Source organism: Zootoca vivipara, chromosome Z1 (genome assembly GCF_965207765.1).
Source record: "Zootoca vivipara chromosome Z1, rZooViv2.hap1.1, whole genome shotgun sequence".
Lineage (NCBI taxonomy): Eukaryota > Metazoa > Chordata > Lepidosauria > Squamata > Lacertidae > Zootoca > Zootoca vivipara.
In genome coordinates, this window is record NC_142583.1 from 74,926,322 (window position 1) to 74,952,463 (window position 26,142).

A 26,142-nucleotide genomic window follows, 5' to 3' on the forward strand; every position below is an offset into this window, starting at 1 on the left:
CAGGAATATCCCGCAAATAACAAATGAGGCTATTGAAAAAAGGATAGTGACGGCACTGGCAACTTGGCTACAACTAGAAGAATTGGATATTGAGACACGCATAGAGAACGCCTTCAGGGTTAATTCCAGGAAAGCAAGAGCAAACAACTGGCCAGGCGACTGCCTAGTAACTTTCACGACAATGTGGCTAAGAAATAAAATTATGCAGACCAAAAGGAAGAAGAAGTTAATCATGGAAATATTTGTGTTAAAAGAGATCCCCCCCAAGACTGATTCAAAAAAGAAGGAAATATCAGTTTATAACAAAAGCCCTTAAAGCAAAAAGAATCTTTTCCGGGTCTCCCCAGCCACTCTGGGCGGCTTCCAACAGAAGAATAAAACACAATAATATATTAAACATTAAAAGCCTCCCTGAACAGGGCTGCCTTCAGATGTCTTCTAAAAGTCTGGTAGTTGTTTTCCTTTTTGACATCTGTTGGGAGGGCGTTCCACAGGGCAGGCGCCACCACTGAGAAGGTCCTCTGCCTTCTCGATGGGAATATCCAGAGGGCTTGGCATTCTCCTTTAAAGGGAGATGGAGAAAGTTTGACTCAGCTGACTCTGCAGACAGATTCTACAGAACTTACTCCCAAGAACTTGGTGGGGACAAATCAAGATCAAAAAATGACCAGCTAAACAATGATGAAATGGAAGATGATGATGTAGGTGAAGAGGAATGTGAGGAGGGGGAGGAGGGGGAGGAGGAAGAGGAAGGGGGACAAAGGGACTGATTATTTGACTGACGATAATTAATTTTGCTCTCCTTTTCTCATTCTCTGACTCTTTTTATTTCTTTCCTCCTTTTGGTTTATCTCAGTCTTGAAATATCTTAATAGAATATTATTTTATCTGAATATTGACCTTAATAAATTTCAAATTTTAACGTGTAACAGACAATAAGAAATAAATATGAATCTAAAAATCATCTCTTGGAATGTAAACGGTTTGAATAATAAAAGAAATAAGATAGGACATATTCTAAGAAAACAAAATTGGGATGTAATTTGTCTCCAAGAGACACATGAAAACAAAAGACATGAAAGAGTATTAAAAAATGAGAAGTTAGGTATGGATTTTATTACAGCGTGTGATAAGAAAAAAAGGGGAGTAGTAATATATATATAAAGCAAATGGAATCCATAATTGGTTTGGAAAGATAAAGACGGCAGAGTAATAATAGTGAAAACTATAATAGAGGGGGTTCAGTGGATCTGGGTGGGATTATATGCGCCTAACGGGGGTAAAGTGACTTTTTAAAAAAAATAATAGAAGAACAGTTAATGAATTATGTAGGGGGGGGGAATTATACTGATGGGGGATCTAAATGGTGTAATTAATCCGGAATTAGACAAAACAATAATTAAAAAGAAAAAAAGGAGAACAAATTGCCAAAAATAAAATAAAATTCAGATATGACTGAAAATTTGGATTTGGTTGATGCATGGAGACACAAACATCCGATCCAAAAAGAATTTTCTTTTTTCTCAATGCGCCACCAAACAGCAAGTAGGATCGATACAATATGGGTTCCAAAAGAGATCTTATTAAAAATCCATAAAGCAGAGATTAAACCCCAAATAATTTCAGATCATAGCCCAGTAGAAATATTCTTAAAAGATGAAATTAAAGTTAGAAGATAGAGGCTAAATGAGTTCCTCTTGAATAATGAAAAAATAACCCAAGGAGCGAAGAAAGTGATGAAGGAATATTTTGAGGATAATAATAATGGAGAAGTAGACCCTCAAGTTGTGTGGGATGTCGGAAAAGCTGTGATAAGGGGCTATTTTATACAACAAAATTCAAGTATAAGGAAAGCAAGAGAAAAAAGAAGGAAGATTCAATGGAAGAAATAAAGGAAAAAGAAAAACTTTTATACAAAACAAATAAAAAAGAGATCATGCATGAAATAAAAATCTTGAGGAGCGAATATGAAAATTTGATCGATAAAGACATAGCACAACAAATTCAATTTTGGAAGTATAAAAATTTTGAATGGGCAAATAAACCAAGTAAATTATTAGCATGGCAAATAAAGGGAAAAAATAAGGAAAGAATCATAAATAGAATTAATTGAGACGGAAAGATTATAGATAAACCAAGTGAAATTATGAGAGCCTTCCATAAGTATTATGAATCATTGTACCAGAAGGAAAGGATAAGTGAAATATAAATTGATGGATTTGGTGGTGGTGGTGGGGAATTACCACAGCTGACACCAGAAAAAAACACTCTATTAAATAAAGAAATCACAATGTTAGAAATAAAAGAGGCAATAAAAGAGATGAAAAAAGGGAAAGCCCCTGGCCCTGATGGATTACCAATCGAATATTATAAAAATTTACAAGAAGAAATCCTGACCCCCCTAAAAAATCTAATGAATATAGCTCTCACAGAGGGAACCATACCGAAAACCTGGAAAGAGGCACAAATTATACTCCTCCCCAAATCAAATACAGAATCAGAAAGAATTAATAATTATAGACCAATCTCATTATTAAATACCGACTATAAAATCTTTGCAAAAATTCTAGCAAATAGATTAAATTTAATTTTGGAAGATACAATTCATAAGGACCAAGCGGGTTTCATCAAAGGCAGAAAAGCAATGGATAACATAAGGAACATAGTAAACATATTTGAATGCCTAGAGCAGTGTTTCTCAACCAGTGTGCCTCCAGATGTTTTGGGACTACAACTCCCATCATTCCTGACCACTGGTCTTGCTAGCTAGGGATGATGGGAGTTGTAGTCCCAAAACATCTGGAGGCACACTGGTTGAGAAACACTGGCCTAGAGAATAGAAGAGAAAAAAGCAGCAATTTTAGCTGTTGACGCAGAAAAAGCGTTCGATAGAGTCTCATGGCCGTTCATGCTAATAATAATAAAAGAGATAAAATTAGGCAACAAATTGGAAAGGGCAATTGGTACAAAATAATAATAATAATAATAATGGTTTCCCCAGCCACTCTGGACGGCTTCCAACAGAAAAATAAAATACAGTGATCTATTAACATTAAAAGCCTCCCTAAACAGGGCTGCCTTCAGATGTCTTCTAAAAGTCTGGTAGTTGTTTTCCTTTTTGACATCTGATGGGAGGGCGTTCCACGGGGCAGGCGCTACTACCGAGAAGGCCCCCTGCCTAGTTCCCTGCAACTTGGCCTCTCGCAATGAGGGAAGGCCCTCGGTGCTGGACCTCAGTGTCCGGGCAGAATAATGGAGGTGGAGAAGCTCCTTCAGGTATACTGGACCGAGGCCGTTTAGGGCTTTAAAGGTCAGCACCAACACTTTGAATTGTGCTCGGAAACGTACTGGGAGCCAATGTAGATTTTTCAAGACCGGGGTTATGTGGTCTCGGCGGCCACACACACAAGCCTGGACAGTCACCCAAATCCAAGAGGCAGAAGCCCTAGAAAACCAGCACGAGCACACAAACAAGTAAGAAAACAAATAAGCACACAAACTTTCTCACACACAGCCCCCAAAAGACAAAGCCACAAAACCTACAGAATGTCTCCCAAGCTCAGCTCACCTTCTGCTCCCTCCTCAGTCGCTGCACTCCAAACACTGTCTAGCTCCACCCAAAGCTAATCACCTGACTCCCCTGACTCCCCAGAAGGTCACTGCAAGGTCACCAGCCAGAAACAAACACACAAGCCTGGACAGTAGTAGATGCAGCAGTAGAACAGTGGGCCCAGCACTGCCAAACCAGACAAGAGTCCTGACCAGCCATGCCTCAGGCCCCAATCCAACAGTAGAAGATGAAACACACACCATGGTCAAGACTCCACATTAATTTTGTTGGTTCGTGCCAAGGCCAGGCATTCTTGATCATTATGGACTCCTTGTCAAAGTGGCTTGAGGTGGTGCCAGTCTCAGCAATGACCTCCACGGTCGTCATCTGGTCCCTGCTGTGGGTCTTTCTTCACCATACATGGCCTGCCAGACACCATCATGTCTGATCATGGAGTACAGTTCATGTCAGCCGAGTTCCAGAAGTTCATGGCTAACAACCTAATCCGGCATGTCAGAGCAGCACTGTTTCAACCATCAACGAATGGACAGGCTTAGAGAATGGTGAGGACCACCAAGGAATCCCTCATCCGGATTGCCCATGGGGACTGGAACAAGTGCCTAGTGGATGTCCTGCAGCAGCAGCACATCAAACCCTGCATTGCCACAGGTTGAAGCCTAGCAGAGCTCCTCATGAACCAAAAGCTGGAATTACTCCTGAATTGGCGGAACCCCAATCTTGCATCTGATTGACCTCTTGGCCGGGAGGCTCCAGCGGCACCCAAGTCCTTCACCCCTAAATACCCTGTCTACACCCAGAACTATGGGGATTGCCCTGCATTGCACTCCACCACTGTTAACAACAACAACAACAACAACAACAACAACAACAACAACAAATTATTTATACCCCGCCCTCCCCAGTCAAGACCAGGCTCTAGGCGGCTAACACCAATAAAATTACAATAAGACATAAAAAAGAAAACAATTAATTAAAATACAGATTAAAATACAATATTAAAATTTAAAATTTAAAATGCAGCCTCATTTAAAGTAGTCCATAAATCCAAACCATGAGGGAGGAAAACACAGGGGTCAGACTGAATCCAACCCAAAGGCCAGGCGGAACAGCTCTGCCTTGCAGGCCCTGCGGAAAGATGACAAATCCCGCAGGGCCCTGGTCTCCTGTTAAAGAGCATTCCACCAAGTTGGGGCCAATACTGAAAAGGCCCGGGCCCTAGTTGAGGCCAATCTAGCCACCTTATGGCTCGGGATCTCCAGAATATTGTTGTTTGTGAACCTTAAGGTCCTCCGCAGGGCATACCAGGAGAAGCGGTCCCGTAGGTACGAGAGTGACTGGGCCAGTCTTCTACAAGGCTGCCACAATGGATGTTCAGTTCCACTGCTAGCATGTGGACCAAACACGACGATGCCTGGCTGATGCCCCAGCTCCAGCCACTGCTACCACACCAGAACACAGGGACAAGGCGAATGACCAGCTTGGCTCACAGAGTGATGCACCTGGGGAGAACCCTGTGGCCCAGGGTAGGGCTGAGGAATGAGGCCCCAACACTGCACCACCAGACAGCGCAGAGTCAAGGACACCAGTGACACCCACGACACCAGCTGCAGCTCCATCAGCATCCCCAAGGACCCAAGGCAAGGAACTTCAGCACTCCCAGAGGGTGAGGCACTGCCCTCTCCACTTTGATGGCTATGTGTGTTGACATGGATGCAGTTTCAAGCCTAAGAGGGAGGGATGTTATCTATTCAGTGGTCTTTCGTTGCTTGAGCTTGAGTCTGCACTAAGGATTCTGAGCCCCTGGGTTCTGATTTGATACATGATATCCAATCACAGGACATTTCAGGCAGGCCCGGATTGCCCATTGACTCTAGTGGTGCATTGTGCCAGAGTGCCTGGGCAATCAGGGGGCGCTGAGGGGCGCCCCAGCAAGTGGGGGAGCTGCACGGCGGCCTCCTTTTTCCCTCCACCAGCCACGCCGGGAGAGCAGGGAGGTAAGCGAGCAGAACAAGGGCACTAGGACTCTGATTTGCTCTGCACCTCCAGGGTCATCCCTCACCCCGGCGCTGCGTTTCATTGGCAGAGATGACGCCACATGGCAGCACCTGTACCAATGAAACGCAGCGCCCTGTTGGTGGGAAGGAAACGGCCATGGACCCAGCAAGCGCCGGAGTAGCGGGAGACAGCCGGGAAGGACCTGGCGTGGCCCGGCGCGGCCTGCCCAGGCACCCTGGCCCTCTGGGAGAAGAGAGGAAGGCCGCACGGAGCAGCGGCGCCCCCTCCCCCACTCAATCTGGCATCGGACAGGCAGGCGGCCTCCGGCACAGCGCGGCCCCGCTGTGAGGCGTGGGGGCCACCGTGAGGCTCCCCCCGCCCCCGCCGCCTGGCACACCAGGTAAGAGCGTTCCTTTTTTTAAAGGGGGGGGTGCCCGAGGAATCCCTGCACCAGGGCATCCAATGACCTTAAGACGGCCCTGGTTTCAGGATTTGGGCTATTGCCATTGGCCCTTAAACTCTTAATATATGGTTCTCAGCTTGGGAGTTTAGGTAAACAAGCACAATGAGAGTGGGAGTGGCCTAGGCCTTCAGAAATGTCTGTAAGCATTTGCTTTGCCCATGTTGTCAAGTTCTGTTAGCTCAATAGAGGTCCTTGCTTCGTGGGAACCCACCTAAAATGCAATACCTATTTAGGAAGTGTTTCCAGTGAAGGAGAGCTCACCTTGGAGACCTGTGCAGATAAATGGAGGACTCTATTGTGACCTAGCTTTGGCGGTCTGGGTACTTGCTGTGGCACCAGATCAGGCCCACTGGTAGAGAGTGGGTTGCTATTGTCCACAGGTATTCTAACCCACATGCCAATAAGCCAGTTCACTATGTGAGTGGGCTTGCGGGCTTCTTTTTGATCATGGGCTTGTGAAACAGGAGTGAGATTCTGCTGTTGCACCAATCACCCAGCAGTCTCTCTGACCAAGTTGGCAGAAGTTGCCCCGGGAGTGCTATTCAAGAATCTCTCTCTCATGGGTGAATATAATAAGGACAGGTCTTTCAGCTGACCTGTTTTTATTGTCCCTGTTATAGCAAAGTCTTTTCTTTCCTCACCATAGAAGCTAAATCAATTCAGCAGATCAGGAAAGCTGAATTGAATATCTCTGTTTCCCTAGGGTGGCCGGATGCAAAGGAGGGCAGCACTCTGCTCTGGCTTCAGAGTGCATTCAGCTGGTGCAGACTCAGGACAGGTCCCCACTGCAGTGCAATTCTTCAGCATCATAGGGTATCTTACCAATTTCCTTTTGCAGTTGGTCATTTCTGTTGGCACGAAACCGCAGTTCCTCTGATATCATTTGAGCTGCAGCGAGTATTTGGAAGTCTAAAAGATTTGAAACAGTTGGCATTTTTAAGTTAAATCGGGAAGCATAGAAATAGATGTGTTTAATTAAGAACGGTCGGGGAGACGATTAATTTAGAAGAAGGAAGTCACTCCTGAAGTGTCTAGTTTAAAATACCAAACGAAACAAGAGTCAAGAATGGAAAGAATACATAATGTTATTTTGGCTGTACGTGGAACAGTTTACTTATTTACTGCATTTAAGAGCTCGGAGAGTAACTAACTGCTTTCCGACAAGATACGGGGCGTAAGAACAAAGAGGAAATAATATCCCAGGGGAAAGCAAACACAGGCAGATACAGTGCTACACGCAAAAACCACTTCCGCATCCCACGGAGGTGGAGTTGTGGGCGGGACCCATCTGCACTCTCGCGATGGGGCTGGAAGCCCAGCCCCTTCGTGTGTAGGGAGTTCCTGCCTGCGTCACGCCCAAGCCGACCAATAAGGTCGGCTGCGGCGCAGGATCTCACCCCCCTTTTTAAACAAACAGAGGCGGGAACTTGGCCTCTTTGCCCGCTCACCCCTCAGCCATTCGGATCACCCACCCGCCCACCCTTTAGGCTAGGCTGACGCTGCTGTGGACTCCGGTTGGTCGCCCTGGTTGGCCAGGGGGCCTGGTAGGACTTTTCCCCACTTGGGCTAGCCAGGATGGGTTTTTTCGCCTACCTCATAGCAATTCGTCACAACTTTGGTTTGGCGGTTAGGCATTGGAAATTAGCATAATTACGTCATCATCTGCCCAGAGAGTAGTCAAATATTCTGATAATGTTTGGGGGGCGGAGCTTGTCCTGAGCCTACGGAGGTCAGGGCCTAAGGCATGCCCCCACGGCAGCCACAGAAGGGGTTCTGGTAGATGTACATCACTGGGCACCTTGCTGGTGGTTACCTGCTCACAGACTGCAACACACGGGTTGCAGTCAGATTTAGTGGTTAGGTTCCAATGCTCAACATCCGTAACCAATAAAGTTGTGGCCTTTTCGCCCAATTTAAAATCTATTCAGTGTGTCGTGTGTTTTATTTCATGGGAAGAGGGGTCATGGCCACACAATCCCCAGTTTAACAAAGAAAAATTCAAATAATTTTTTTTTCCATTTTAAACAACATACAAAAATAAATGAACAATAAAATAAAATAAAATAAAAGGGAAATAGAAGGGGAAAAAAGAAGGGGAAAAAATCCAATATCAAATCTTATTTCTTAACATTGTAGACTTCCTCGCATCTCCCTCCTTGAGTTCATTTTTTATAACTAAATCATGCAGTTTTCATATATATCAATACTATCTCAAAATCTATTAATTCTAACACCATACCTTATTTCTTAAACATTATTTTTTTAAACATTTATCACTACATAAATCCTTCTCACTTAAACTATTACTAAACTATACCCAATTTGCTCCTAAACCCTGATTTTAATAACATTCTAATTCTCTTAACTTTTATTTTACTCCAAAGCCAATATTCCCTACCCAAAAATATTCATACAATCAATTTCAATATCTTCTATTTATAATCCCACATTTAAAACTAATTCAATCCCCCCTCCCTTGGAATCAGTGTCTCCAGAAATTTCCGCTAGCTCCTTAGAACATTCCAGATTCAGACCATCTTTATCCATCCCAAGAAATCTTCCCTTGCGGGAACAACGAAATTACTTGGTTGCTACATCCACTCAGATAAAGCATTCCGCATAATCCAAAATTACAAAACCTAATTAAAAACAGTAAATATAATACAAATAACAAGTAAAATAAGATGACTTCAAAGTCCAGGCTTTCCATTTAAGGCCAAAATCGCTCTAGAGAAGAAACTGTTCCTGAGACGGCTCGTTCTTGCCTGCATAGTTCTATATCTCTGTCCCGATGGCAGGAGCTGAAAAAAATGGTGACCAGGGTGCGTTGGATCTCTTGATATGTCTAGTGCTTTTCTATGGCACCTGGTGGTATAGATTTGTTCTAAGGTGGAGAGTGAGCAGCCAATAATGCTCTCTGCTGTTTTAATAATTCTACACAGCCCTGCTCTGTCCTGGGAAGTACAGCTTCCGTACCACACACATAAACCGTACGTGAGCACGCTCTGTATGGAACAGTGATAGAAGGCAAGCAGCAGCTTTTGTGGAAGATGGTTTTTCCTTAAAATTCTCAAAAAATACAGTCTCTGCTGCGCCTTCTTCACAAGCCCCCTTGTATTAACACTCCAGGACAGATCCTCCTGTAACTCAATGCCTAGAAATCTAAACGTTGTTACCCTCTCCACACAAATTCCGTCAATCAAAAGTGGCTGGACCTCGTTCTTCTGTCTCCTAAAGTCCACCACAAGCTCCTTAGTTTTCTTTGTGTTTATGAGCAAGTTGTTGACTCTGCACCACTCTGTCAACCGCTCCACCTCATCTCTATACTCAGTTTCACCCTCCTTATCAGAGATGAGCCCGAACACGGTTGTGTCATCTGCAAATTTGACAACCCTATTTCTAGGGTGGGCAGCGACACAATCATACGTATAAAGAGTATAAAGGAGCGGACTAAGTACGCATCCTTGTGGTGTTCCTGTGTTAGTCCTAAGCATGTTAGACATATAAGGACCCAACCGGACCCTCTGGGAGCGATCTGAGAGAAAGTTCAGTATCCACCCACAGAGCGATAGTGGGAGCCCCGGATTTCCTAGTTTAGTTATCAGATGTCGCGGTAGAATGGTATTGAATGCCAAGCTGAAATCTACAAAAAGCAGTCTGACATAGCTCTCCCGCTGCTCCAAATGTGCAAGAACAGCTTGGAGGGCAATCACCACGGCATCCTCTGTTGATCTTTTCGTTTTGTAGGCAAAATGGAATGTGTCCAATCCCTCTGGTAGGCAGGCAATGACATAATTTCGTACCAGCTTTTCAAAGCACTTCATAATTATGGGTGTAAGTGCTACTGGACGAAAGTCATTCGGATTCTCCGGATTGGATTTTTTTGGTACTGGAACAATAATAGAGGACTTCAGGCAAGATGGGACAGTAGCCTGGGCTAGGGATTGATTTAAAATCCCAGTGAAGACTCCTGCTAGTTGGTCTGTGCAGTCTCTCAAGACCCTTCCAGCTACTCCATCTGGCCCTGTAGCCTTCCTTGAGTTGATTCCCTTCAGCACCTTCCTCATCTCTCCTTCCTCCATGTTGAATACCACATTCCTTTGCACCGATGATGGCGACAGTGGTGATGGTGGCCTAGCCTCCGCAGGTGTCGCTGCAGATGTTGCTTCAAAGCGGGGGGGGAAAGACATTCAACTCCTCTGCGAGGGATGCCCCTCCCTCGTCCACCAAGGAATCTTTGGATTTTTGCCCTGTCAATTCCTGTACACCTTGCCACACCTGCCTGGTGTTATTCCTCTGTAGGTGATCCCCCAGCCGCTGTCTGTACGCCTCTTTGGCCACCCGGATACCTCTCTTTAAATCCGCTCTGGCTGAGCTGTACAGCATCCTATTTCCACTTCTAAAGCAGTATTTCTTGCCTTTAGCAACCCCTGTACCTCCCTTGTCATCCAGGGCTTCCTGTTTGGGTAGATCGTTATCCGGCGCCTCTGTGTTACATTGTCAGTGCAGAACCTGATGTAATCCAGCACTTCCTCAGTAAGAGTCTCTACGTCCTGTTGGTTAAACACCTCCCAGTCTGTGTCATGAAAACAGTCCAATCTATACATTTCATTTATTTGATAATATTGCGGGCTAGACAATGCTACCATTCAGTGGAACCCAAAGGGTGCTCATCAATGGCTCCTCCTCATCCTGGAGAGTAGTGACTAGTGGGGTGCCACAAGGTTCTGTCTTTGGCCCAGTCTTATTCAACATCTTTATCAATGACTTGGATGGTGGGCTTGAGAGCATCCTGAGCAAGTTTGCAGATGACACCAAATTGGGAGGGGTGGCTAATACCCCAGAGGACAGGATCATAGAATAATAGAATCATTTGCACCTTTCATTTTTTTTGCCCAAGTGTAGTACTTTACATTTCTCCTTGTTAAAATTCATCTTGTTTGCTTTGGCCCAGGTGTCTAATCTGTTAAGGTCATTCTTAAGCGTGATTCTGTGATTTTGAATGCTTGGTCATCTGTTCCAGGAAGGCATCATCTGTGTCCTCAGTTTGGCTTGGGGATCTATAGTAAACTCCCAAAATGAGATCACTGTTATTTTTCTCCCCCTTAATTTCGACCCAGATACACTCAACTTGGCTTTGAAGTTTTAAATCCTGGATCTCTTCACAGGTATACACATCCTTGACATATAACACTACTCCTCCTCCTTTCCTGTTTGGTCTATTTCTCTTAAATAGATTATATCCCTCTATTACTGCATTCCAATCATGAGACTCATCCCACTAGGTTTCAGTGATGCCTATTATGTCGTATTTAGTTTGTTGTACCAAGAGCTCAAGTTCATCTTGTTTATTTCCCATGCTCTGTGCATTAGTATACATTGAAGACCATTGATCATTCCCCCATGTCTCTTATTTATCACACTTCAAAATGACCTTAACAGATAAGACAACTGGGCCAAAGCAAACTTAATGCAGCAGCTAAAAAAGCCAATGCAATTCTGGGCTGCATCAATAGGAGTATAGCATCTAGATCAAGGTGTAATGAAATAACCCTAGGATGATATATTTGGTCACAGCCTGGATGTATGAGGGTTAATGCATCTCCTACCCTGAGTTACATCATATGCTTTTGGGGGCGGGGTTATGAACATTCTATGAGGGAAAAAAGAGTGGTTATGACAGTTGGGAGAGAGAGGGAGATGAAGCAGGAGGGTGTGAGCTTGGGTGATGGTAGAATAGGTTTATAGTGTTAGGTGAGGAATTGGTGAGGTCATAGCTGCCAAGTCTCCCGTTTTCCCCGGGAAACCCCCGTTTTTAAAGCCATTTCCCGCTGTCATCCCGATTGGGGTAATATCCCGTAATTCCCACGTAATTTTAATTTTTTTTGCAAACCAAGCCAGGAAGTGTGCGCGCGAGTATCACTCTTTACTTTTTCCTATCTCTATGGACACGCAAAGTTGCAAACAGAGCCAGGAAGTGCGCGCGAGAGTATCACTCTTTACTTTTCCTATCTCTATGGACACGCTCACTCGGTCTTCCTGGCTCAGTCTTCCTGGCTCCGCGTTTCCTTTTGCAGCTCGGGACCAGGAAGAGCGTGTGGTGATTCTTGCGCTTGTCCTCCGGCCAAGCGCCTTTCCTTCCTGGTCCCCAGCAACTGTTCCCTTGTGCTGCGGTGCCTCTGGTGAGTGCAGAAGCCACGACGGGCTCAAGGTCCTAATTTTGGGGGGAGGCGCTTCTTGCCCGCTAAACTTTGCTTTGTGCTGGGGAGGGAAATAGCTACAACTTCAGTACAAATGTTGGCAGCAGCAAATTTCTATTTTTAAACTCCTCTTTGCTGTGGCTTCATCAGTTTCTGCATCCCCCCCCAAAAAAAACACTTCTTTATATAAAGTTGTTGGCATGAGGGTCCTAACATAATCTTCTTAGGGGTGGAATGAAGGTTGCTGAAGTTCTTAAGGTTTTTGGTTTCTAAGTTGGATTATTTTTTTTAAAAAAAGAAAAATACATATTTAAATTTTAATTTGAGTCATGGAAGAAACAGATGTATTCTCTCCAGCCCAGGTATATATAGCAGAGTTTTAAATGACTAATTTAGAGGTCAGAGAGATAAACAACTACCTGACATTTAGAAAATACTGTATTTTAGACAGGGGGAAGAGGGATTTATCCAGACTGTGCAGTATAACATGAGACCACATATGTTTTGGGGAGCTATGTTAGCTGATATTACAAATCAAAACAAATAAGCAGATTTTAATTTGCCCATTTGGTGCTTGGATGTTCCTTAAAAACATCTCTTCTTGTATCTACAGAACTCATTGTAATTTACACTCATTTACATGTGAAAAGGATCTAGGAGTCCTGGTAGACCACAAATTCTATGACCCTTGAATTTTTTTTTAAAAAAAACTGCATTGATAAAACAGGTCAAATTTTGCAGAGATTCTTGGTCTTCTGAGTATAAGGTATTTTTTGTTATTTTGTGTGTAAATAGGTTGCAATTGATAATGAAGATTATGGGGTTAAGCCAAAGGTCTTGTGGAAAAGGTGGGTTTTGAAGAGAGTTTTGAAGGAATATTTGAGGGGATATTGCATCACAGCTGAAAATAATACTGAGCTTTTAAAATTAGAAACCCTCTTAACTTTTAGAGATTGTTTCTGCTGAATTACTACCTCTCTTTCTCTCTCCACATGGATGTAATAATGACATGCGCAGAAGTGATTTTTCTTTCGGTGCCCAGACATGGGCAGAGCTGGCACCAGAAGTCGCTTCTGTGCATGTCCAGACATGTGCAGAAATGACTTCCAGTGCCACGCTGCTGGGTGAGTGCTGCTGCTCCCTTATTTTTCAAATCGGAACTTGGCAGCTATGGGTGAGGTTTGAAACTATATGTTTAACAAGAACAGTTCCATTGAAACCACATGCTTGTACACATGAACCTTGAATGCAACCATTAAGATCTTAAGACATTAAAGGTTAAATTAAAGTTCCATCTGTACTATCGTCTGTGTGACCTTTCCAGCAGAGGTATCTAGTGGTCATCTGGTGGGGATACTCATTAAAAGGACAAAACCCCTTATTTACGGCAGAAAGGATAGGTTGTTGTCCTTTGAGTGCACCGAGAGGAGGAGGAAGAGGGAGGCTGGTTCAAGGGTGACACAGAGTTTCCTTGGGAGGGAGGAAAGCTTCGCAGTGGGGAAAGCTCAAGAAAGGAGAACCCCTTACTGGTGTGTACACTAGGAATAGTCTCATATCCACCTCAGAGCTTTAAAAGATTCCGTGCCATGTTTTGGGCTGGAAGAGTACTCTCATTTTATCTTTAAACCCCAAGCGTTGCAAGGGGGTTTATAAGGAGAATAACTGGGGTAGTGGGAGGTGAACTTTACATCAGGACATCCCCATTAAATCCTTTCATAATCTGAGAAGCAAGTTGTACAATAAAGACGGAAAGTAGAGGACTACCGTCACATTTTTGGTGGCAGCGTTTTGATCGAAATTCAAAGCTCACACGCCTAGTTTGGTTTGGTTTTGTCAGGAATTTCCTGTGAGGAAAATGACACACGTAAAAAAAACCCAGAGAGGCAAAAGGAGATGAAAGAGCAGATTGGATGGAGGAAAGAGAAAACCCTAATTCAGAACTACAGATTTTGAAAATCCGATTAGAGATGGCTAAAGTTGAGGCAGAAAAAGAGAAAGATAGAGTAGCTGCTGAGGAGAGAATGCAGTCAGAAAAATTAAAAGTACAATTAGAAGAGGAGAGAGTGGCTATGGAGAAGGAAGTGCAGGCGGCGAGATTAAGGCTGGAGGAACTACGGCTAAGGGCAGGATTACCTCAGAACCCAGTTACTAATGATAGTACCTCCATTAGTTTGAAGAGATTCCCAAAATTTGTAAAAGGGAATGACTTAGCCAAGCCACAACAGGAGGTTAGTGTCATCACCCGAGCGCAAGCTCAGGCGATAGAGAGTCACCCACCAGCCACTATTGAAAGGCCTGAAGTTGCTGAGGAAAGCACCTCACAGTACAACATGCCCATAGCTCAAGAACATAGTAATCAGTTCTTGGAGGAGCAAGAAGGGGATATAACATCCAAAGAACTTTGGGGGAAAGCCCAAACAACTGATGCACAGCTGTATATAGAGGATCCCTGTGTATTCAAGATTATTGATGAGGGTTGTTCCCAAGGTGGGATGGGCTTTTCTAAGGAGATTAAAACAAACTTAGTGAATGTTTTAACGCAAACAGCTATGAAGGAGGTATTGTCGATGAGCGGACGTATTTATTCAGAGACTACAGAGAACTTGTTGCAAGCTGAAAAGCTTATTAAAAAGACAAAGGAAGCGCCAAGCTCGTTTGTGATAACTTATCCTTACCACCGACATTACAGCTTGGATGAGCGTTGGCACCCATTTGTGTTGAGATTTGAATTAATTATTCAAGCAAGCAAGGTTTACAGCCCTTCTGAAATGGTAGTTGGACAGCAAACTAGTGCACTTTGAAGCCTATTACTGCCTGAATGGAAGGAGGAAGAGAGCATAGAACGTCCAGTGATTGTAGCTAGCATACAGGAGCTGCATAGCTATTTGCCAGAGATTAAAAGGCAAGCTGTTAGCAAAGTGCAAAAGGACACAACAATGCTTGAAATCAGGTGAAGAATACCAATTTAGGCATGGGAATCTAATGTATGACAAAAGAGCAGCTCGAAGATGCACATATGCTCTTCATTCGTCGTCTGGTTGCACTGCTGATGCTGAACATGATCCTGTTAGGATTCGTAAACAAAGAGAGGTCCACAGGAAAATGATTGCCAGAAAGCGAGAACGGGTTAAGATTTACCTGCGCTGTACGGTTGTACGGATAGAATTGTACCAGTAACAGAGTACAAACTGCAACATTGAAGTTGATTTGTCAGCGCAAACAGTTGCTTTTCGAGTGAGGCTGGACTGTCATTTGAGCATCCAAGCAAAGACTGTGACAAGTGTAACTACTCAAATAGGAGGAGGAGAACTTTTTAAAAACTCCAATGTAGAAAGCAGAACAATATGACCTATCTTCAGTTGCATCGGTTTGAGGCTGATGAACTGCTCATCGCGGAGCCAGTTTAAGTGCAGTGCAGTGAAGGAAAAGCGACGCGGCAGGAAGAGGAAAAGGAATGAATTAAAGTGCAGCAAGTTTCTTCCAGTGCAGAGTCGTCAGAAGCTCAACTGACAATTGCAGCTGGAGACGTTCTTATGTGCCACTTGTTGAGACTTATTCCTTCAAAATCATTATTGACTTTTGGGAGAAGGGTTTCTTTTTGTTTATTAGGTGTTGCAAGAAGAATTGTAGAGAACGAATTCCTTCCTCATTTGGGAAGACCAGGGGAAAGAGAATCGCACCACGTTATTGGGGGCAATGGATTCAACCTACAAGAAAGAAGATGCCACCTAAACATTAGGAAGAACTTCCTGACAGTAAGAGCTGTTTGACAGTGGAATTTGCTGCCAAGGAGTGGGGTGGAGTCTCCTTCTTTGGAGGTCTTTAAGCGGAGGCTTGACAGCCATCTGTCAGGAATGCTTTGATGGTGTTTCCGGCTTGGCAGGGGGTTGGACTGGATGGCCCTTGTGGTCTCTTCCAACTCGATGATTCTGTGCGTTGCATTCCACATAGAGCTAAGCAGGACCTTATGTCACTGCCAGGATTTCTCCTTGCGCAATGCAATCTTCAGCCCCTTTCCCTCCAATCTGTTCTGAAGTTTCCCCCCACCCTGGAGAGCAGCTTTGGTGATGGCATGCAGGGAGAAGTGGGGGCAACGTTCCCTTGTGCTAGTGCTAGAATCTTGCACTAGCACAAGCATTGTGAATTACAGTGTGATGGGGGAGGGCAGCATTTCTAGTGGGGAGATGTGAGAATCGCAATCGTCTGCTTTTCTTCCTGCTGAGCAATGGAAAGATGCTAAACTCTGCTGGGTGACGAGTTTCATTGAATATATGCATTGCTCACTCAATATGAATCCCAAATTGAATTACAGGAATTGAAGTCTGTTTAAATTAAACATGTTCTAGCAAAAGTAAAGATTTCTATATAAAATGCTTACCATCCTTGTCCTTATAGCTTGGATCAATTCCAACAACAGTTTTTCGAATCATATCTATTCCCTTTTGAAACTCTTCTCTTTTTTTCATTTCCTTCTGATCTAAGAAGGAGGTAGGTAGAAAAGAAATGAATAAATTGTGTTTTAGTTCACTAGCCTGATGACCTGGGGGAGGGGATACTTGGTTTCAAACTGCTGTTAATATTGAATTTTAAATGCGGACTTGTAACATGTCCCGGGACCTTAGGGAGAAGGGTGAATAAAAAAATCAAATCAACAAAAACATGACTATGACTTCTATTAATATTCTCTGCTCTCAGGCCTTATATTTGCCTTGACTTTGGCTGCCCTGGTGGTCTGAAGTCCTGTTTCCATTTGGCCTGTTGCCAAGCTGCCTCATGCCCTACTGTATGCTTAAAATATGCAAATTCTGGGATCATTTTGTTCCCTCCCCTGAGCTTTGATTACCTTGGAGTGCCCTTTAAGAACGAATTAGCTAGGCAAATAGGTCATCTATTCAGTGCTATTTTTCTAGAAAAGATGGTGCTGGAACTCAGCATGAATGCCTCCCTTGTTCTCTTAGAATGGCAACGGCGCCCACCTGAGAGGGGCCGGAACTGAGTCTTGATGAATTTCGGCTGAAAAAAGCCCTGCATATATCTCAATAGTTAGATAGGCTGTGGACCCACCCACTTTGGCCATGGCCTTATCCTTTGCAGCCTGGTTCCCCCAAGCACTTTCTTTCCTTCAGGGGACTAGAGCCCTAGCAGAGAAAAGGAGGTGCTGGAACTCAGCATGAATGCCTCCCTTGTTCTCTTACAATGGCAAGCGTAAGTGGGAACAAGACATAGGATATGAAATAGAGGCAAGAGATTGGGGAAAATTTTGGGTGAAAAATATACATTTCACAGCGTCTTATAACATAAGAGAGAACTTTTTGAAGCTTCACTACTGATGGTACCTGGCGCCAGATAGGTTAGCGAAAATGAATAAAAATACAAACAACAAATGCTGGAGGTGCATTAGGTCCAGTCGTGACCGACTCTGGGGTTGCGGCGCTCAGCTTGCTTTATTGGCTGAGGGAGCCAGCGTACAGCTTCCGGGTCATGTGGCCAGCATGACTAAGCCGCTTCTGGTGAACCAGAGCAGCGCATGGAAATGCCATTTACCTTCCCACTGGAGTGGTACCTATTTATCTACTTGCACTTTGACGTGCTTTCGAACTGCTGGGTGGGCAAGAGGTGGGACCGAACAACGGGAGCTCACCCCATTGTTAGGATTCGAACCGCCGACCTTCCAATTGGCAAGCATGAGGTTCTGTGGTTTAGACCACAGCACCACCCGTATCCCGGACTGTTTTCCTTAGAGATCCTCAACTCCTCCTTGGCCTTGGGATCACTACTGCCCTTTCCTGTCAGAGTATCCCCTCTGAGGACCCTTTCCCCCTGTAAACAGCTTGTGGGACTGTGTCTTGTCGATTTTAACACAGTTCTGCAATTCAGAACCTTAGAGCATGTAAGGTACTGAGAGTTCTTCTCAGCTCTACCACCTGTCAGAACATACTCTCCTGACAGAATCCAACTCACAGAACGAATTCCTCTCTCCCACTCCCTCACTCCACTCCAACTGCCTCCCTTGGAATGCTGGCCAAGCGGGCGCTGTTGTTAGTTAAGTGTTTGCTGGCGGGGGGGGGGCACACTCGATGACTCAACCTGCTCAGAGAAGAAACTTTTCCATCACAGGGTTCTTCCACAAGCAAATGAGGATTAGTTGGGAAAGGAGGAGAGAATTGCAAGCTGAGAAAGGGAATTGCCCAGGGTGTCCCAGGGACTTGTGTTAGCCTGTGCTTCTGTTCCAAGTGCTGGAACTCATAGAATCATAGAATCATAGAATCATAGAATCATAGAGTTGGAAGAGACCACAAGGGCCATCCAGTCCAACCCCCTGCCAAGCAGGAAACACCATCAAAGCATTCCTGACAGATGGCTGTCAAGCCTCTGCTTAAAGACCTCCAAAGAAGGAGACTCCACCACACTCCTTGGCAGCAAATTCCACTGCCGAACAGCTCTTACTGTCAGGAAGTTCTTCCTAATGTTTAGGTGGAATTTTCTTTCTTGTAGTTTGAATCCGTTGCTCCGTGTCCGCTTCTCTGGAGCAGCAGAAAACAACCTTTCTCCCTCCTCTATATGACATCCTTTTATATATTTGAACATGGTTATCATATCACCCCTTAACCTTCTCTTCTCCAGGCTAAACATACCCAGCTCTCTAAGCCGTTCCTCATAAGGCATCGTTTCCAGGCCTTTGACCATTTTGGTTGCCCTCTTCTGGACACGTTCCAGCTTATCAGTATCCTTCTTGAACTGTGGTGCCCAGAACTGGACACAGTACTCCAGGTGAGGTCTGACCAGAGCAGAATACAGTGGTACTATTACTTCCCTTGATCTAGATGCTATACTCCTATTGATGCAGCCCAGAATTGCATTGGCTTTTTTAGCTGCTGCATCACACTGCTGACTCATGTCAAGTTTGTGGTCTACCAAGACTCCTAGATCCTTTTCACATGTACTGCTCTCAAGCCAGGTGTCTCCCATCCTGTATTTGTGGCTTTCATTTTTTTTGCCCAAGTGTAGTACTTTACATTTCTCCTTGTTAAAATTCATCTTGTTTGCTTTGGCCCAGTTGTCTAATCTGTTAAGGTCATTCTGAAGTGTGATCCTGTCCTCTGGGGTGTTAGCCACCCCTCCCAATTTGGTGTCATCTGCAAACTTGCTCAGGATGCCCTCAAGCCCATCATCCAAGTCATTGATAAAGATGTTGAACAAGACTGGGCCCAAGACAGAACCCTGTGGCACCCCACTAGTCACTACTCTCCAGGATGAGGAGGAGCCATTGATGAGCACCCTTTGGGTTCGGTCAGTAAGCCAGTTACAAATCCACTGAATGGTAGCATTGTCTAGCCCACATTTTACCAGCTTCTTTACAAGAATATCATGGGGCACCTTGTCAAAGGCCTTGCTGAAATCAAGATAGGCTACATCCACAGCGTTCCCTTCATCTACCAGGCTTGTAATTCTGTCAAAAAATGAGATCAGATTAGTCTGACATGACTTATTTTTCAGGAACCCATGCTGACTTTTAGTGATCACAGAGTTTCTTTCTAGGTGCTCACAGACTGTTTGCTTAATGATCTGCTCTAGAATCTTTCCTGGTATTGATGTCAGGCTGACTGGGCGATAATTGTTTGGGTCCTCTCTTTTCCCCTTTTTGAAAATAGGGACAACATTTGCCCTCCTCCAGTCTGCTGGAACTTCGCCTGTTCTCCAGGAATTTTCAAAGATTATTGCCAGTGGTTCTGAAATCACCTCTGCCAGTTCTTTTAATACTCTTGGATGTAGTTCATCTGGCCCTGGAGACTTGAATACATCTAAACTAGCCAAGTATTCTTGTACTACCTCCTTACTTATTCTGGGCTGTGTTTCCCCTGCTGAATCATCTGCTCCATATTCTTCAGGTCGGGCGTTGTTTTCTTTCTTGGAGAAGACTGAGGCAAAGAAGGCATTGAGGAGTTCTGCCCTTTCTCTGTCCCCTGTTTGCATTTCACCATCTTCTCCTCTGAGTGACCCGACTGTTTCCTTGTTTTTCCTTTTGCTACGGACATACCCATAAAAGCCCTTTTTGTTGCTTTTAACCTCTCTGGCGAGCCTGAGTTCATTCTGTGCTTTAGCTTTTCTGACTTTGTCTCTACACGTGCTGGCTATATGTTTGAATTCCTCTCTGGAGATTTCCCCCCTTTTCCATTTTTTGTACATATCCCTTTTAAATCTTAACTCAGTCAAAAGTTCTTTAGATAGCCAGCCTGGCTTCTTTAGGCACCTTCCATGTTTCCGTCTCATTGGTATTGCCTGAAGTTGTGCTTTTAATATCTCCCTTTTAACAAACTCCCAACCATCATGAACTCCCTTCCCTTTTAGTATTACTGTCCATGGGATTTCACCCAGCGTTTCCCTAAGTTTTCTGAAGTCGGCTTTCTTAAAGTCTAGAATTTGGACCTTAGAATGCTTGGTTGCTCCTTTCCGCTGGATAATAAACTCCAGAAGAGCATGGTCACTCCCACCTAATGATCCTGCCACTTCTACCCCACTAACCAAGTCATCACTATTGGTTAGGACCAGATCTAAAATGGCTGATCCTCTTGTTGCTTCTCCCACTTTCTGGACAATGAAGTTGTCTGCAAGGCCAGTGAGGAATCTGTTCGACCTTATGCTCTTGGCTGAGTTTGACATCCAACAAATATCAGGATAGTTGAAATCCCCCATTACTACTATCTCACTTCCTTTGGAATGCTTGGCCATCTGTTCCAGGAAGGCATCATCTGTGTCCTCAGTTTGGCTTGGGGATCTATAGTAAACTCCCACAATGAGATCACTGTTGTTTTTCTCTCCCTTAATTTTGACCCAGATACTCTCAATTTGGCTTTGAAGTTTTAAATCCTGGATCTCTTCACAGGTATACATATCCCTAACATATAAAGCTACTCCTCCTCCTTTCCTGTTTGGTCTATTTCTCTTAAATAGATTGTATCCCTCTATTACTACATTCCAGTCATGAGACTCATCCCACCAGGTTTCAGTGATGCCTATTATGTCATATTTAGTTTGCTGTACCAAGAGCTCAAGTTCATCTTGTTTATTTCCCATGCTCTGTGCATTAGTATACAGACATTGAAGACCGTTGATCATTCCCCCATGTCTCTTATTTAAGGATATTTTCGTCCCACCACTAGGTCTGCATGCTGCTTGCTCCATTTGGTCCTTGACATTTGGATGATCATCTTCAGCATTTGATAGACTCCTACCTTCAGGACCACTGTCTCCCTCCCCCCCATAAGTCAGTTTAAAGCCCTCCTGATGAGGTTTTTGAGTTTTGTGGCAAAAACATTCCTCCCAACTTTTGTGAGGTGCAGTCCATCACTTGCCAGAAGTCCATCTTCAAGAAACTGCAGACCGTGATCTAGGAATCCAAACCGTTCCTGTTTGCACCATTTGCGAAGCCAGTTGTTCACTTCCCCTATTTTTCCCTCTCTCCCTGGGCCATGTCGTTCAACTGGAAGGACAGAAGAGATGACAATTTGTGCATCTAATTGCTTCAACTTCCTGCCCAGAGCCTCATAATCATTTTTGATCTTCTGTAAGCTATGGCTTGCAGTGTCATTGGTTCCCACATGCACCAAAAGGAAGGGGTATTTGTCGGTGGGTTTTATGATTCCTTGCAGCCGTTCTGTTACATCTTTGATCTTGGCCCCAGGTAGACAGCACACCTCTCGAGACATCTTGTCAGGCCCACAGATCACTGCTTCTGTACCCCTCAGTAGGGAATCCCCTATCACCACTACACGCCTCTTCATAGGCTTGGTTGGGATTCTTCCATGTGCTGTCCCTTCCAAGGTTACCTGCATATTCCCGGAGGACTGACTTTGCTGCTCGTCTTCATATTCCTCATCAACTGTGATGAGGGAGAGATCCTCAGGTGGAGTCTGTTCCTCGTCTTCCATGAGCACTTCAAAACGGTTGTGTAATTCTAAGCACTCAGAGCGATCCCTGGGCCTCCTACTTCTATGAGTCACGTTCCTCCATACATCTGGCTGCTGTGTTGGGGAACTGACCTCCTCCTCAGGGAGATCCCCTGTCTCCTCCTTGGTGCAGACAGTGTGCTCTGCTGCATCCAAGAAAAGCTCCAGCTCTTTAATTCTCTGGAGCGTAGATACACGCCCCTGAAGCTGCTGCACCTTCTCTTCCAGAAGGGCAACCTTGTTTTCTAGTAGGGCAACCAACTTGCAATTGTTGCACGTGTAGCTACCCACATCCTTTGGCAAGAAAACAAACATTGCACAGGAATTGCAGGTGACAACGGTTGTTCCCTCCACCTCCATCTTGAAAACCTTGAAAACCTTGAAGTCAAGGGGGAAAGAGGAAGAGGCCTAGGTTCCCCCTAACAAACGTGTGAGACTTGCTGCCCTAGGTGAAAAAGATGGGACAAACTGCGCGCGCCGCTAGGCGCGCGCCGCTGCACTCCAAGCTCTGACTAGCTCCGCCCACAGCTAATCACCTGTCCCTCCTGACTCCCACTTCTAGGTGAAAGGTCACAGCCAGAAACAAACAAGGTCACAGCCAGAAACAAACACCCACACAAGCCTGGACAGTCACCCAAATCCAAGAGGCAGCAGCCCTAGAAAACCAGCACAAGCACACAAACAAGTAAGAAAACAAAAAAGCACACAAACTTACTAACACACCGCCCCAAAAGACAAAGCCACAAAACCTACAGAGTGTCTCCCAAGCTCAGCTCACCTTCTGCTCCTTCCTCAGTCTCTGCACTCCAAGCTCTGACTAGCTCCGCCCACAGCTAATCACCTGTCCCTCCTGACTCACACTTCTAGGTGAAAGGTCACAGCCAGAAACAAACAAGGTCACAGCCAGAAACAAACACCCACACAAGCCTGGACAGTCACCCAAATCCAAGAGGCAGCAGCCCTAGAAAACCAGCACAAGCACACAAACAAGTAAGAAAACAAAAAAGCACACAAACTTACTAACACACAGCCCCAAAAGACAAAGCCACAAAACCTACAGAGTGTCTCCCAAGCTCAGCTCACCTTCTGCTCCTTCCTCAGTCTCTGCACTCCAAGCTCTGACTAGCTCCGCCCACAGCTAATCACCTGTCCCTCCTGACTCCCACTTCTAGGTGAAAGGTCACAGCCAGAAACAAACAAGGTCACAGCCAGAAACAAACACCCACACAAGCCTGGACAGTCACCCAAATCCAAGAGGCAGCAGCCCTAGAAAACCAGCACAAGCACACAAACAAGTAAGAAAACAAAAAAGCACACAAACTTACTAACACACCGCCCCAAAAGACAAAGCCACAAAACCTACAGAGTGTCTCCCAAGCTCAGCTCACCTTCTGCTCCTTCCTCAGTCTCTGCACTCCAAGCTCTGACTAGCTCCGCCCACAGCTAATCACCTGTCCCTCCTGACTCACACTTCTAGGTGAAAGGTCACAGCCAGAAACAAACAAGGTCACAGCCAGAAACAAACACCCACACAAGCCTGGACAGTCACCCAAATCCAAGAGGCAGCAGCCCTAGAAAACCAGCACAAGCACACAAACAAGTAAGAAAACAAAAAAGCACACAAACTTACTAACACACAGCCCCAAAAGACAAAGCCACAAAACCTACAGAGTGTCTCCCAAGCTCAGCTCACCTTCTGCTCCTTCCTCAGTCTCTGCACTCCAAGCTCTGACTAGCTCCGCCCACAGCTAATCACCTGTCCCTCCTGACTCCCACTTCTAGGTGAAAGGTCACAGCCAGAAACAAACAAGGTCACAGCCAGAAACAAACACCCACACAAGCCTGGACAGTCACCCAAATCCAAGAGGCAGCAGCCCTAGAAAACCAGCACAAGCACACAAACAAGTAAGAAAACAAAAAAGCACACAAACTTACTAACACACCGCCCCAAAAGACAAAGCCACAAAACCTACAGAGTGTCTCCCAAGCTCAGCTCACCTTCTCCCAAGCTCAGCTCACCTCAGCTCAACTCACTTATTCAGGGAGAACAAAACAGTGCCATTGCCATTAACTCCCTCCCTGATATCAAAGAGAGATGAAAGGGGTAAATGGAAGGTGGATCCTGCCATCTCTTTTTGGAAATGCTATTGGCCTCGAAGGAAAGCCTGTGACATTAGTTGCAAAGTATGCTCATTATGTACTTACATAGAAGGAAAATCAGCAGTGTCAGGGCAGTAAAGATGAAAATCTCAAGTACGATAAATCTTTCACCCCTTGGAGATTTTAAGAAGGTAACCAAGTTCTGAAAAGGAGATGCTTGAAGAAAGAAAATTCTGATTTAGCCATCAGTAGCCAACAGTGTTCTCGAAGCTACCAACAAGAGATTGACCAAACTGTGGGAGGCAGTGGAAGACAGGAGTGCCTGGGGTGCTCTGGTCCGTGGGGTCACAAAGAGTCGGACATGACTAAACGACTAAACAGCAACAAGCCAACATGCCATTGCCACTCCAGGAAAAGGGGTTTCCCTATGCTGTGGCAGCCATCAGCCAGAGACAGTCAACTGTTCAAGGGCTGGTAATCTGGGTGGGTAAGCAGGTGGAGGAAGCAAGGGGGGAATGTCTGGATCAGGATACAGTAGCCTTTGATACTAAAGGACTTTCTGCCCACTAGGCAAATGGCAAAATACTCCCTCCAAACACATAATTCCACATACAGAAGCTGGGCTGGACTGGCCATTGGCTGATTTCGATGCTGCTGATGGGGCAGCAGACTAAGTGAGAAGGTGGAGTGCAGCTTGTGTGGTCTACACATCCCTACCCACCCCAGCACCTGCTACCTGAGGCAACTGCCTCATTCTGCCTAATGGTAGGGCCATTCCTGGCTGCACACAGTAAAGGAACACCACAGCCAGCAGCAAAGAGTGGGCTGAATCCTGGCGTTTCTATGGGGCTTAGTGGACCTCTGGCACCCAAAGAGCTGTGTGTGCTTTTCTCTGCACTCGTCCCTGGCACAACGGCACAACATTACTGGTTCCACTTCCTGCCTGTCTCTCCATCAACTCCCCTTTCCCATGCATTCCTCTATTTTATGAGAAACCTCATCCCAGATGACTGGGCTGTATACAGACCATCAGTTTGTTTTGCTGTTGCTGAATATTTTCTGGATGCTCCATCATTTCTGGACTTTCTCAGAAATAAATAGCTTCTTGTTTCACAGATGCCACTGATCCCCTTCAGTTGCATCTGTGAAACAAGAAGTTATCATAACGACTATGAACATATTGTTTGGATGGGGGGTGTTTTCCCCTTCCAGGCTCAGAGTATTAGTCTCTTGTCAAGCATGAAAGCTCACAAAATTGGCTTTTGCTGTCCTGCACTCAATCTCCCTATTACAGGAACAGAATTTTTTTAAATAGATGCATATCTACAAATGTCAAGGATTTCGACTTCTGCTTGAGGAGCCCACGGAAGATGGCTGAACATTCCATTGCTCCGACTATCAAGGGCTAATCAGAGGCTGTTATGGGAGTAAGCAGCTTCCCAAAATCTTCCCGGAGTAGGTATGATGGTGTGTATGAAGCAGATATTTCAGAGAGTGAATCCGCAAAGGTGGCACATTCAAACCAGAAAGATGAGGCGGATCTGCACTTATGGCACAGAAGACTTGGACATAGAGACATAAACGTCATTCTAGAGCTACAGAAAGGTAAACTTGCAAAAGGATTACAGGTAACAGCAAGTGATACAATTACAACAAAATGTGTCAGTTGTATTACTGAGAAAGCTGTAAAACCATCATTTCCACGCTGCTCAGAGCAGAGAAGTACTAAAGTACATGATGTGGTCTATAGTGACTTATGTGGACCAATGAGTGTTCCCTCACTGGGCGAGAACAGATATATATTAATTTTTCTTGATGATTTCTCCAGATATCGTGTGGTGTATTTCATCAAAGAAAAGAGTGACA

The 26,142-nt window shown here is 44.9% G+C and overlaps 1 protein-coding gene across 1 annotated transcript in view; it reads right to left on the minus strand.

Moving 5' to 3' along the window:
• LOC148687436 (uncharacterized) overlaps window positions 1-25,418 on the minus strand; it is a 40,902-nt gene extending 15,484 nt beyond the window's left edge. Inside the window, exons 1-4 of the mRNA XM_088657182.1 lie at window positions 25,304-25,418; window positions 24,382-24,492; window positions 16,608-16,706; window positions 6,852-6,938 (exon numbers count right to left, since the gene is read on the minus strand). Coding sequence (XP_088513308.1) covers window positions 6,852-6,938; window positions 16,608-16,706; window positions 24,382-24,492; window positions 25,304-25,418 — 412 coding nt within the window. The remainder of the gene's footprint in view (window positions 1-6,851; window positions 6,939-16,607; window positions 16,707-24,381; window positions 24,493-25,303) is intronic.
• Window positions 25,419-26,142: the final 724 nt, after the last annotated feature.